The 14,320-nt window shown below is 39.9% G+C and overlaps 1 protein-coding gene across 1 annotated transcript in view; it reads left to right on the top strand.

The window, feature by feature from the left end:
- The window catches only part of LOC149358960 (uncharacterized), an 80,527-nt gene that overhangs the window by 39,535 nt on the left and 26,672 nt on the right, over positions 1-14,320 (top strand). Inside the window, exons 39-55 of the mRNA XM_089567592.1 lie at positions 1,908-2,016; positions 2,108-2,272; positions 3,624-3,737; positions 4,303-4,545; positions 4,642-4,714; positions 4,790-4,837; positions 4,917-5,045; positions 6,028-6,239; positions 7,589-7,689; positions 7,871-7,967; positions 9,179-9,337; positions 9,500-9,613; positions 9,779-9,908; positions 10,415-10,441; positions 10,501-10,539; positions 12,702-12,833; positions 13,664-13,884. Of these exons, the coding sequence (XP_089423718.1) occupies positions 1,908-2,016; positions 2,108-2,272; positions 3,624-3,737; positions 4,303-4,545; positions 4,642-4,714; positions 4,790-4,837; positions 4,917-5,045; positions 6,028-6,239; positions 7,589-7,689; positions 7,871-7,967; positions 9,179-9,337; positions 9,500-9,613; positions 9,779-9,908; positions 10,415-10,441; positions 10,501-10,539; positions 12,702-12,833; positions 13,664-13,884 (2,113 nt within the window). The remainder of the gene's footprint in view (positions 1-1,907; positions 2,017-2,107; positions 2,273-3,623; positions 3,738-4,302; positions 4,546-4,641; positions 4,715-4,789; positions 4,838-4,916; positions 5,046-6,027; positions 6,240-7,588; positions 7,690-7,870; positions 7,968-9,178; positions 9,338-9,499; positions 9,614-9,778; positions 9,909-10,414; positions 10,442-10,500; positions 10,540-12,701; positions 12,834-13,663; positions 13,885-14,320) is intronic.

The raw sequence follows: 14,320 nt of genomic DNA, 5'->3' as shown, positions 1-14,320 counted from the left end.
GGGACCCTGAAATGATTTCAATGGGCATATTCTAGTACGACAGACCTGTAGAGGTGGTCTTTGTGGGTATTCGATTCAAATTTGAAAGATCCGCGTGTACCCTATAATTTAGAAATGATTTTAAAAAATTGCTGCTTACAGTAGCTTGCAACAGATCCTTTCTTCTATCGCTCCCCCTTTCTTTCTTTCTTTCTCCCTGTCCTCTCCGTCTCATTTTATTCTTGCTAGCCACAGCTCAGGAGCTTCAGGCTTCGATGGCAGATGCCGCGGCTAGCAACATCTTTTCCCTTCGTATTTTATTTTCTTATTACCAATAAATAGCCACTAACAACAACAACACCACGTGTTCCCTTCCTCAATGACATCAGTGGGCAGATGGGGCAAACATGAAGGCTGGCTCTTCTGCCCACTGACGTCATCAGGGTAGGAGATGTGCAGTGAAGTGTGTCACCCTGATGTACTGCCCTGATATGTCGCCCTGAGGCACTATGAGCAGCTATTTTTAAAAATTATTTCTAAATTATAGGGCCCACAAAGAACTTTCAATCTGACTAGAATATGCCCATCGAAATCATTTCCAGGTCCCTTTAATATATCAATTGAATGCCCATGCATTTTGAATTGCAAAGGAAAACCTACTCAGTGTGATATCTTCTTGGTTTCGTGTTTTGAATTGAGAATTGAATATTTTGCAAATAGCATGTATACATACAGCAAGAGAATGTAGTCAGTCACCAATGAGACAAGTAACAAAGGGCTGCCTCTAAGAAATTACTTACTTCATAGCTAAACTTGTTAGGGAAGAGCAGTTGACAGAAGAAAAATGAGTTTTGCAGCTAGACAGGTTTTAGGTTTGCTGACTTTTTATACTTTCCAGCTCTGCCCTTTTAAGAAAATGTTTTTGATGAACAAGAATGTAGTAAATGAGTTGCTAATCGATTCTCATCAACTGCAGCACTTCCTTAAGAAGTGCTGCCATCTGCTCACTTTTCTGCTCTTCATGCAAGGGATCACAACTAACTAAAATAATGACTACATATTTTGTGGGGCAAGTAAAGTACTGCTATTAGACACTATATAATGATTATTGTGAACGCATGAAAATGTATTCTTTGTTGTGCTATTTTGTGGTATCGAAGTGGCAGACATATTTACAGGCACATCATTCAGTGCTCAAGCCTTAGGCCATGCTGCCGAGAATTAATGTTACACTGTCAAAATTTAGGGAATTGTGTGAACACCTCCTTTAGAAGCATGGCAAATGTTATGTATGAGATGAGTGTCATAACTGGCTGTTTGTCATGCTTTAATTAAGTAATTTAATACACAACTCATTATATAAGTTATAACAAATCTTTTTTTTGCTAGAAAAATGATGTGATTGAGCTGTTTGAATGAACATTATAACTACCTGTTTACAGTTATTTTCACTCAACAAATTAAAATGCAAGAAATTGGATGAATAAATGTTGCTGTAAAGTGCTATAAAGTAAATTATCAAGAGAGCAGGGTACATTGGCATGTTTTGGTGTTTTTTGTTGTCAGAATTATATTCCTGATTAGAACATTCATTTCGTTGGTATGAAACACTATTTTAACTTTCGTGAAAATTTTCTTCTGGGTAGTTGTTTACTGCTGTCAAATTAGGCTTCTTTTGCTAAGGTTTTTTGCTAAGTCAAGGTCTTCATTTATCCTGTTTACTGTTACACTCACTCACTAATTTACTCATGTAAAAATATTGCCTATCCTATGCGTGTTCAGTGCATAAAAAGTCTTCATCAGTTGTGATAATCAGAATAGCATGACCAACTGAAAATAGTTTGCAGAGATTGTAAGTTACAGTTCATTGCATGATACTCAAAATAAGCAGAGTATTCAATGCTTCTATTTCTTGTTACCTCTTCTAGGCACGTGGACAAGGTAATATTTATGAATCATTATGAGCCGGGCAGCAGGCCATGTTATGTAATGCACCCTTCAAGTTCTTCGAAAACCATGAGCGCAATGCCTGGTCTGGTAAGATAAAACTACCTTCAGTGTTAGAACAAAATAATGGCAGTGCCTTAGTTAGTGACCAGCACTTTAATCTCTAAAAATCTCTGTACAGGTTGAAAATGCTGAGATCATAAAGGCGGTTTCCAGCCAGCTGAACATTACAACAGAAATATGTGTGTCCATGAATTTGGCTGTGCTGACTTTCACTCTCAGTAGGCAGAATAAGTTCCGGTTAGGCAGCCAGTGCACGCACGAGGCCATGACCAGTTACTCTGAGGTGAGTCATTCGTGGGACCTGAAAAGGTTGTAAGATTTAATTTGATATGTTGTATTAGAAATATCTATGCACTTACTAGAACTTATCACACATTTTGCTTGAGTCTGTTCTTTGCTGAGAATACAGTAAAACTTAGTTGATATGCTCCCGGTTCGTACGATTTCCAGGTTTGTACGCTCAAGATCGCGATCATTAGGAATGTCTCATAAAGTTGCACTATTCCTGGATGACATGCTTTTCCGGCTACTATGTTTAAAATTTCAACAAATTGTGGCCATATTGACCTACCGAGCATGTACAAATGTGTATACAAGAGGGCCGAACGTGAGGACACGCGACGTGAAAAGCTGGAATGTAGCGGCAATCACCCGTCTTGGTGGCTTCTTTGCAATGCCTAAATGCAAGGAGGCGAAGCATTATTATCACCAACAGCAGCAGAAGGGTGCGCTAGCATTCGGTAGTGCCGTTTTTCCGGGGACGCGACATCAAGAGGATACACGCTGAGGTTTCTTCGCGGTGCATAAGGGCAAGGGGTCATCTATAAACCACAGCGATGCGCTTACGCAGGAACGGGCCGGGTCTGGGGACGCAGCTTAAAAAGTAAAAACGCTGCGACAGTCAACCGTTGCATTGGCTTTCCCGCATTACTTAAGTGTGAAGAGGCGAAGCATCTTAAAAATGATGCCAATTACTATATTTTGGTTACTTCTGTCACTGCCGTCGACAAACTGGATGCGTTACGAAGTTCCTTCCGCTCTTAAGACAGCGCTAACGCGGACTAAATTATGCGAGCACTAGAAAAGGATCTGGTCAGATCTTGTGTTAAGAAATGCTAATCAACATTTTTATGAAGGGAAATTGTTTATACATATCCTTGTACTTCATTCAGTAGTTACATTTTTCAAAATTAGGCGGTTTGGATCATAGGTTTTCCTGGATAATTTTTTTTCGACAATTTTTTTTTAAAACACATCAACGAAGTTTTACTGTACATGGATCTGCTGTTTCCAGAAAAATAGCTTGTAGTTGGGAGCAGAGTTGTCATTGCATTCAATATCTTGTTTTAATGCACTGATGTACTGAATAAAAAAAAACATACGATGAATGTTGAATTCAGCTGAATTCAGCTGGAACGATGACCTCCTCATGCAGGTGATTTCTTGTTGATGATCGTTATTCTGTCCAAGAGCGATGACCTCATCAAGCAGATGATTTTCTGTTGATGCTAGTTATTGTTTCCAAGGACAGCTCCATTGGTTAAACAATGTTTAGCGTCATGTTCTTACCAGCTTTGTTTTAATTTGATGTATTTCGAGTGATTTTACACCTGAATGTTAATGTTTTTTTCCAGGTCTGCCCATCGCATAGTGGTGAAGATATCTTGTATGACAGTGCTCTGTCATGTTACAAGCAAAATTCTACACATGTGCAGACATTTGAGAATGAGGGAACCTTAGAGATGAAGGTATGTTATTCACTGGTTGTATCACTAAGCTGTGCTTGCAGAATTTATTCTGTGGCATACAAGTATGGAACAGTAATCGAGGTGTACTGCAATGTGGGGCACTTACTTTCTTAAGAGCACTCTCTTAGTGTTCTGGCGCATATTAATGATGAGGCACACAATGAGTGTGAGAAGAGAAATTTTGCTCACATACAGAGGAAAACCCTAATGGTGTTCTTTGTGGCACCTAATGCATCACGCAAAATGTTGTTAAAGTTGTGTAGGTTTGTCTCACTGTGCAAGTCACTTTGCACAGCTAATCATTGGAGCAGCAATGTTCTCACTGATATATTTCGGCCTTCTTGAGGGGTAAGAGATGTAAGAATAATATGAAGCACACTAGCTCAATATAGTGGTGTGCAGCTTTCTGGCTTCTCAAAAGATGCCAAAGTCTCTCCTACTGTTCTCCTTACTTTATGTTTTCTGGGTACTTTTTTTTATTGTTACAGGTAATTCTAGATTACTGGTATCAATCAGCGGTAATTTTTTGGGGGATGCTTTGAGCGACCATTTTTCTTCGTTTCAGGTGGAGTTTCTCAGGAAGCAGCTGCACTCTCCGTGTGTGGCAGCCTTCCATGCTGAGTATGAGGACACAGAAGGAGTTTGTGAGAACAGAACGGCTTTCTCACGCATTGCTGCCCTTCGATATAGCCTGGGTAGGTGCGCCACACAGTTGACATTGCTGCTGTTTCTAACCTGCCCTTACGCTTGCTTTTCTGTCATCCAGATGGCGTTTCACCACACAAAGAAAGCAGTGGCAAGACTGAGGGTAAATATATGTGCATTTTTTTGTGAGGTGAAATTGTGCATAATTTGCCAAAAAGAGATTAAAATTCAGCTACACATGGTGTATCTTTGCAAAAAGGTCAACTCCTCGTGGATGTCGTGCAGTTATTGGTTGGTAAAGGGAAATGTTAAGAAATTTAGCTGCTTGTTGTGTAAGCTGTCATGCAGGGAGTTTGATTTTGGACTGGGGGAGAAAAAAGTAATTGCTTGTTATTTTTTCATCACAGCCACAAAGCAGAATGTTTCCTCCACCCCTAGTACTCCCGAGCCATCAGGTAACTTTAATCAGTGGCATGCTCCCATTCTGTGAATGCACTGTGACAAGTAAATACCTTTTTTTTTTTCTTAAACCAGAAATTCTGCTGTGCGTGTTCTCTGAAGATTCTATGGGACTGAGTGCCCTTCCTGCTGGGCTTTGCACCCATGTCATCTACACAGGATTAAGTTACGTACCTAAAAGCAAGGAGCTTGTGCCATTTGATGGTGAGTACTTCTGTCCATAGATGCACTTTGGCTTATGAGTCCATGGCATGGCTTTAAATTGTTATGTGTCAACTTAAATACTTCATTTACCTAATGCTTGGCATTTTTTTTAATAGCTCCACTTTTGTTCAGGATTCAACAACATGGCCTTGAAGGGTCTAAGACTGTATATGCCTGGTAATCTGCATATTTTTCACATGTGGGTTGTCATGTGGCTACGAAAGAGGAGACAAGCACTTGTCCCGGTCTCTCTTCGTTTGTGCCGCATCTGCCCTTCTTGCACGATTGTTAATCATAAACCTTCATCTTGCCTAACTATTAGTATTACGGCAACATACCCAGGCTATGATGCACTTGGCAACTGAACTGCGCTCTGCCGATAACATTTGTGTGTCATTTTTCACAAACCCTCCACTGTGTGCCCACTGAAATGGATGGGTTGGTGGGGTGTTTGCTTGCTACCAATCCACTGCAGTCACTTTTGTGCTGGTAGTTGTGGTGTGTGTTCTAAGCGTGACTGCCTTTCATCCTTTGCTGGGCTCCTTGCTTTGCTATAGTTCTGCTCGTACGTTACTCCGTCATCGCCAGCAGGCTCCTCAGGGCTGCTGTCTAGAACTGACTGCTTGTATTATCAATAAGCCAGCTTCTTTTTTTTACATATGTAGAGAATGAGTGAAGGATTTTTTTTCATACAGTGAATTGTTGCCATGTTTGTGCCCCATTTTTTTGTGGTGGCCTGGGAAGTTTCAAAAAAAGATGTGGCAATTTGTTCTTGTGCCAAAGTAGAACACTTACTTAATGGGAGATTTCTATTCCTGCGCCTAAACCGACGAATAGGTTTCGTGTATATATTTTTACTTTAATATTGCTGCGGCAATGTTGCTGCATATTCATGGGGTTAATGTAGGAGTGCATGTGCTTCTACAAACTATCTCGTTCAGAAAAATTAGAAGTGGGGATATTGTTATGCTCTCTTTTGCAGAGTCTGCCTTCAAGCATTTCCTGAACTTGAAAATAGATGCAAGACTACTGGCTGCTGTTCCATTTGCTGCAATATCAGCTCTGCAGAAGCCCAGGGATATTGAGTCTTTCTCAAGTGCTGTTCGCTCTTGGCTAATCAAACATGATCTCACAGGCCTCGCTTTGATTGCAACCCGCAATGCAGATTTTGAACAAGTGTACGCTGTTACCAAGGTATGAACGCCTTTCTACATGTAATGGTTAATTTGAGCTGTTTTAGGCTGTTAGAATGGGGATTACTTTGCTGTTCCTCACTGATAAATTTCTGGCAGTCATCAGGCTGGGCAAGTTTATTGCATCTGTGACCGCACTTAATACAGCAAACCTTAAAAACATTGCGTGCTTACCAGGTCATCTGAGCATGTCATTGTCTGATGTACTGTACTATACGACAACTTTGCTTGGCAGTGTAGCCAGCGCTACTGAGCCGGAACAATCCCTCTCATTTTGTGCAGTGAATATATGTCCCTGGTTGAAGTTAATAGTTTTCTCCTAAAATATAGTATATAATATATATACTTGCATTTTAAGGTATTATTCTAACATAGAGGCACATTTTCAACGTTAGTGGATTACAAAAAAAAGTTTGACTACAACAAGTTGTTTAGGTATGTCCAATTCCAAGAAGCTTTCATAGATTGCATCAGCTGCTGCAGTGATGGAGCGAAGCAATGTCATAGCAAGCAGAATGTGTAGCGGCCGCCCTCACAACGCCTCTGCCTCTGTACCTTTCCCTTCATTGCCAAGAAAAGCTGTTGTGGAATATAGGCAGCTGTTGGTTGCCCTGCTTGTTTGTTGATTTATGTCTTGGATAAATTGTCTAGGAGGAGTAAAGCGCACAATTGTTTGCTCGCCAGATCGGTGAACCAAGTAAAACAGATGCATGCATTGAGATTTTTATTGTACTCTTCTCAGGCAGTATCTAAGGTGTGGTGCTTGTTTTTTTATTGTTGACTATATACAGTCCAAAAATGCATCACATGGTCTTTTTTTCCATGCCATTTTATATCTAAAATGCTTCACTAACTTGCCCTAGTGGTCAGCGATCACAATGAACATGAGGTGGTTCTGTAGCAGTCCATGTGTTCATTGTGAGTAGACATGACAGGCACATTGCTCATGTACATGTTATGTAAACAGCTACTACGAACTTCCATATGCACACTGGAACTGTGATAGGACACCTGTGCGTGAGTAGCTATTGTCATTGCTATTTTATTTGTGTTAAAGTGTTCATGTGAATGCAATCGTTGTATGTGGTTGTAAATAGCAAGTTTTTCCGCTATTCTTTCTTTTCTGCCTGTCTTTATTTCATCTTACCTACCATCCTCGCTATTCCTTTTCTATTCCATTTATTCCTGCCAACTTCGTCAGGTGTTCAAAAAGGAAGTGGCAGTTTCTGTGGCTGCCAAACTATTTTATCTTCATGTTTGTTACTGTTTCTTAATAAAAAAAAAAAACTACCACCGGCCACCATCAATTTAAGGACATTTGATAACTGGTAAAACTGTTTTCTTTTGAAGGTACTTCGTTGGCAGTTCATGAACTCCAAGTCCAGGCACCTGAAACTGGTCTTTGGGGCACCCATTCATGTTGTCACCCCAGCACTGATCCACATTGCAGAGTGAGTGATATACTTAGAGACTACCCTATGCAATGACAGGATGTTGTTGGGCTCGTCATGTTTCAAGGGCCCCTTTTCTCATACTCTGCAGTCTTTTGATGCATGTATAACTGTACTGTTGTTACCAGTTCATAATTTCTTGGGTTTTACCTATTGGTGGCTTTTATTCTTGTAATTTCAGCACTGTCAACTATTTCATTATCACCCACCATGATGCAATGGAGCAGTCCTGCCAGCTTGAGACCATGCCGGCCAAGCAGTTTGGGAAACGTGACATGGTATGGTTTATGAAGAGATAAGCCTTTCTGAGTAGCGAGTATGACGAAACTTTTATATGAAATTAAACAAAGCTTGCTTTACTTCTGTTGAATTAGCTAGAAGTTCCCTTGTAAATCTTCCCTTTAAAGCAAAGCTGCAGTAACAATGTTATTTCCTGTGTACACACTTTAGTGTATAATTAAGATCCTCCGTTTTCAGATTTTATTCTCTTCAAAATTTGGTGAGGTAAAAATTTATTTTTTTAGCTTAATTTCCAGTAAAAGTCTGGTTATTGAGAAAAAGTTCAGTAAGTAGTTTTTTTCGAGTCTTACTTTGCAGACAATAAGCGCTCATTTTTTTATGGGGGCATATAAAAGTTTGTTTATTGTTTATTTCATTAAATAGTATATTAAAATGGCAGGTTGTACTAAAAAACTAATAAATCAAATATTTACTCTCATTTACTGCAATTACGTCGCCACGTGTTACAGTCTTCTGTGTATTACTTCCATGTCCATGCAAAACCTGAACGGCCTGTTCACTGCAAAAACATTAATGCAACATCACAGTGATAATTTAATACGCACTAAAGCTGATGGACGTCATTAATTTAAGTAGTGCTTGGTACTGTAATGCCAATGAGGTGTCTGCTCAGTATTTGTGTTCTAACTTATCCTGAAAGGAAACCACATCTTCAATTAAAGGCGTTAAGGGGTTTAAAATCATCAGTAAGCACCCCTTTGGAATAAGGGCCAGATATCTGCTAATCCTCGTGCAGTGTCTTCAGCTGTGTGCACTGTAAAAAATCATTCTCTAAAGGCATTTTTGGATAGAAATCAGGTTTGGCCGAAATTTTAAGAAATCTGTTTGGAAGGTACGAATCGAGTAAAATCTGATTTTACCCGACAATGAAGGGCAATATTAAAATATGGAGACCCACACTGTTTTTATATGTTATCTTATAATACGAGATGCTGAATACAGCCACATGGACTGGAATTAAACCCCCAACAGCAGTCATCACAATGCTTGTTCGAGAGAGGCTTGAAGTGCTTCTTATAAAAGTAACATGCAGACAGTTAAGCTTTTGTGCTGCAGCAAATTTTTAATCAGCATGTTCAAGAATTGGAGCATTTTATGCTTTGCAATAGTGGGCAACGAAGATGGGGAAATAAAATAAATGGTTGCAGGCATTATCTTGAGCTCACCTTTCAACCTCTCGTCGTTTCAGGTGGAGACAATAAACCTTGCGAACAAAATGGCACTTGAGGTGCCATCAGCCATATTCTGCATGTCACTAAGCCTTGCAGTGGTGAATGTGCCATTGATTCCTGTAAACCGGCAAGGACTGGTTTCATGCAGCAACAGGACACTCACTACTTATGACAAGGTTAGCAAAAAGCTGGAATTGCTCTTTATGAGGGATTACAATACAGAATGGGCATTTTCATTTTTTTGCATCCTAATTGCGGCATGTCTGGGATTTAGAGTTCCTACTTGCTTACTTGCTCATCAATTCTCAGGCTGTATTGTTGTTACCTGGCTTTTGCAGGTGTGCTCTCACAGCCAAGCCGGCACAGTTGTAGAGAAAGATTTTGCTGGTGTGTACCAGCGAAACGACAATGCAACATTCTACTTCGAAAATGAAGAATCTCTTCTTGAAAAGGTAGTGTGATCCATTATACCTGACAGTTCACAATACAGCATAACCTAAACAGAAAAACACATAGCAGATGCAATTCCTTCTGCTTCACTTCTTTTGCACTGTGCCTTCAGTAAATCAAAGCTTGTATTATTATGGAAATGACTGTTGTCCTGTGCTTCCTTGCAGGTTCATGTAGCACAGAAGATTTATCCACTGAAATGCATTGCAACTTTTTATACTGACTATGAAGATGTGGCAGGAGTCTGTAAGACAAGAGCACCATTCTCTCGACTGAAACAAATTTCAAAGGCATTAGGTGAGCAAACTCTGTTCATTTGGGTGCAATTTTGGTTTCTCCATTTAAGGCCCAGCCTTGGCACTGTTTCCAATAGACGTGGGAGACTGAAAAGCCCACATTTTCCTTTTATAAGTAATTAAAAATAGTGTCTACTTTTTAATTGCCTTAGGAGTGTACGTCTACCTAATGTCAAAAGTATTGATCAGTGTCTAATGAAACAAGTCCAAGTCAAGGAAAATGCAAAAAAAAAATGAGATATCAACTGCGATAGAACAAGTAATAGCTTCGAAGGTTTTCAGTTCTAAGATGTAATGACTGCTCTTTTAAGTAGTAGCAAACCAAGCTTGTACGCCTCCTCCAACAGTCAATATTAAGGTTTCTATGTTCGCGTTTCATTTTATGTTGACTGTACATTATTAATGCAGCACTGTAGTAGCTAAATGGCTTCTGTATTCCAAATAAATTAGTTAATTATGTATTAAGTTAATGAGTTAATTACATTTTCTCTTTCTTTTTTTTTTCAGGTTTTCATGAAACAAAAAAAGAACCTGGTAAGCTTTGAACTGTACTTGATTTTCTGAACATTGCGTGACACAGCCTCTCTTTACAGTTCCTGTGCTTGAAACTCGAAACACATCAAGCTTCTCCCGTGAGTATTGCAACTTTACTGGATGCCAGCACACTTTTCAGCTTAATGAAGAATTGCATGTTGCATAACGAAATGACAATAGTACTTTAGACCATATTGAGTGCTTCATGTGATCTTTTGGAGTGTAGTAGCATATGTGTCAAAGTGTAGGATGAAGCTTGTTTTTGCAGTTTTCATCAGCTTCACGAGTGCAGCATCTTTTAGGTTACGAAACATCAACAGTCATCAACAGATTACTGTCCAACCTTCTCTTCTGGCTCATTCTGTTGCTGACACTTTGTTGTTGGCAAGCTTGTTTGTTTGCTTTATGTTCATTTGTTCATTTATTCACTCTCTGCAAAGATTCACAGTTAAATACAGGTATTATTAGTAGTGTAGCACCTCTCAAGACAAATACTTTCAGCGACAAATTGTTTTTGTAACTGACAAATGTATTTATTAAATATCTGTCAACTGAAAGAGAAAGAATGTCACCCCTTTTCCTGCAGATGGTTAATGGGTTCCAAAATATTCCTTGTTCATGAAAAACTGTTCTCTCAAGGTGTGTCCTTATATGAATGCAAGTCTGGGCTACCTTTTCGGAAAAGTTGTTTGAAGGGAAGAGCACTAGAAGCAGTTAGAAAAGTGGCACCTTAGTGCCGCTTTTGATGTCATTGTATTTGTTCAATTTTGTTTTGGTTATAGAATGGGGCATTGACAGGGGTAGCAGACATGCTTTTGGCTACGTTGTGCATGTCGCATTTTTCTGCGTTATGCATGGGTACGGAATGCTAATTGTGGGCTTTTAATGTTGCATATAGCTGCATAAGACTGCTTCATGGGTAGCAGTGTGGCAGCACTTGCTACACCCACCAAAAGAGCACAGGTTTGCAGTTGTGGATTAGAATTTTCCTTTCTGGGCTCAGTAAAGAGTGCTTGATGCCGGCTTATGCTTTTTTTTATGACAAGCATGAAAGCAGATGGAGGGTGTGGAAAATTGGAGGGCCCCTGGTTGGGGCAGGTATGTCATGGGGACGATAAGGATTCATGTCCTCTGACTGTCACTCTTGTTTTGGTGGTATTTTATGGTTTATTGTTTATGGGGGCTTAACGTCCCAAAGTGATTCAGGCTATGAGGGATGTCGCAGTGAAGTGCTCCGGAAATTTCGACCACCTGGGGTTCTTTAACGTGCACTGACAACGCACAGTACAGGAGCCTCTAGAATTTCACCTCCATCAAAATTCGATTGCCGCGGGGAAATTTAGCGTGCACTGTCTAAGGTACTGTCTTTGTCAAAAGTGTAGAGCCCTATGGGGTCTGCTTCTGAGCCCTGCAGCATGGCTCCTCTTGCATACTCAGGGACCCTGATCTCACAAAGGAAAGAAGAACTTAAGTCCTCAACCCTCCAACCCAAGCTTAGGACTGTCAAATGTGTTTAAGAACCGCGCTACACTGTTTGGGAGCAAACTCCTTGGGCTGTATATTTTTGCAAAGACTGTACATGTACTTTATCCTGCGCACTTACTCTGCGTTACTGCATTGAAAGTGGGAGATGTGAGATGTGAATATTCTTGAGCTTTGCTTTGAATACTGTTTCATTGACTCATGTGAGAATGAAGGCCAATCTTGAAGCTGATTGAAACATACCATATATATTTACTTGAATAACAATCACATGAATTATTTTTGTTGTCTGAATAACTTTTTCTGATGTCTTAGTTCATGTAATTAACATTCTCCCAATTTCTGTAACTTTCTTTTAAAATTCATTATATGCGCAAATATGGCAGCTAGCCAACTGGGAGCTTTTCAAATGTATGAACAGGAGGTTCAGGTCAGCCCAAAAGTCTACGTTCATGACAGTGCGTGCGATGCATCATGTGAAGCTACTGCTTAAACTGCTAAAGTGTGGACTACCCAGTCTATCAGATGTCTGCACTAATGATTATATATGCACATAAGCATTTATCATTACCTTTGTCATAATTCCAGCTCATTGGAGGGTTAAATATCTAGCCATTGGTTAGGTGTCAAGTGTGCAAGTGCGCAAATCTGAGTTCTTATGTATGTGTGACATTAGCCTTACTATATATGCTCTGGCCCAGCCTGGTGGAATACCACTGAAGTATTTATGCCTGTTCAGCATGTCTGAAAATTAATTGAATGCTTGTTTATTTTACAGGGCCATTAGTTTGTGTGATTGCTGACCACTACCCAGACTTCGACAAATTTCCTGTGCAATACTGTGATTACCTGCTGTATGTTGACCCTCACGTGCGAATCAGGAGGAATTCTTTCCGGGATTTCATGGGCGGTATGTTTTCACTCATCTGGAGGCTTTCCAAAAGGCTGTCTCTTATATTCAGAGAGATAGTGTAAGAGAAGATGCCCAGTCTAGTGTAACCATGGATTCATGTGGCACCTTCATACGACTGTTCAAATGCTTTCAGCTGCATCTTCAGCCAAACCTACATTATGCTGTTTAACACTTAAGGGTGCTTATGGGGAAGACTGAAATTCCTGCTAGGCTGATAGATTACAGTCTCAACTTTGCAAATATGTCAGTTTCACTGAGAACAAAGCTTGGACTTGACAGAAAATCTTTTAAAAGCAAAAGACATGTTGTAACAATCTCTCTAGAGAATTCCCTTAACTGCACCCAATCAAGTGAACACTTCACCTGCCATGATTGGTGCATTGCTTTCGTGTTCAGTTCAACAGCCATGTATTATCCTGTCCAAGGAAGAGAAAGGCAGTGCTGCTGAGTTAAGAGGCGTGAAGTGGTGCTTTGTTTTTATGTATCCCAATCTGCTTGCGTGAAAGGCGTTGTGCACAGCAACATAGAGGTGCAAGCCAAGCGCAAGCTATCAGAGCCTTGCTTTTTCAAATGAGGGTGACACCACATCTCTCAGCATAATAGGACGTAAACAGTGTTTGCTTAGACTGTGGCTTCTTGGGAAACATTGTTTTGGCTGCAGCTTAGACAGAGTAGTTGGGCTTTTTAGTTCATATATGACAACTAATTTTTTTCTGTTTATAATATCGATTGTTATATGTACTGAAATAACAGTGCTGTTATTCTGTGCCAGCTCTGCTGGGAAGAAGCGCATAATTTTTCTGTGTATGACTTCTCTCTTTTTCCAGACACGTTCAAAACTTTTCTGCGCTACAGCTCACGATGGAACCTGTTGGCAGTTCTAGGATTCCTTGTAACAGATGAAACCTGGAAACTTCAACTCTCAGACAGCATTAGTTATGCCACCAGCTTGACTCATTGGCTTAAAGAAAAGGAACTGAAGAGCTTGGCTTTCATCATGCCTGTTGTGACAGAGGCCATTGCAGAACATCTGCTTGTCTTTGTAAATGTGAGTTGCATACCTGTGCTTGCTTTATCAGCAGGTGCACTGTGCCCTTGTTTTACGTAGCACTCACATGTTGTAGTGTATAACTTATTTAAACACACTGCAATATTTCATTGCTGCTTGAGTAATTACTCCATAATTGCTTTCTTATTACATTGCAGTTGTAAATATAAACCAGAAACGGAAGTGAATGAGGTGCACTGGCTTTTTCATGACATTGGATCTAAGTGTGACAGTGCACACTAAGAAATTTTACTTGTTGATTTTTTGTTGTTGTTGTTGATCCAATTTTCTTTGAGTTTGCAGGCACATTTACTAAATCAGTGCTGAGAGAAGGATAAGGTAAATATGGCATAATTTGCATGGAAATATTAATAAAGGACCCGGAAAAAAAAAGAAAGTTAACCATCTATCTCGCATAGTACCTGTAGTCAACCAC

The sequence above is a fragment of the Amblyomma mixtum genome, chromosome 2, assembly GCF_055824585.1.
Source record: "Amblyomma mixtum isolate Tamu chromosome 2, ASM5582458v1, whole genome shotgun sequence".
Lineage (NCBI taxonomy): Eukaryota > Metazoa > Arthropoda > Arachnida > Ixodida > Ixodidae > Amblyomma > Amblyomma mixtum.
The sequence above is the reverse complement of the archived record's forward strand: the minus strand, read 5'-3'. Positions and strand labels throughout refer to the sequence as shown.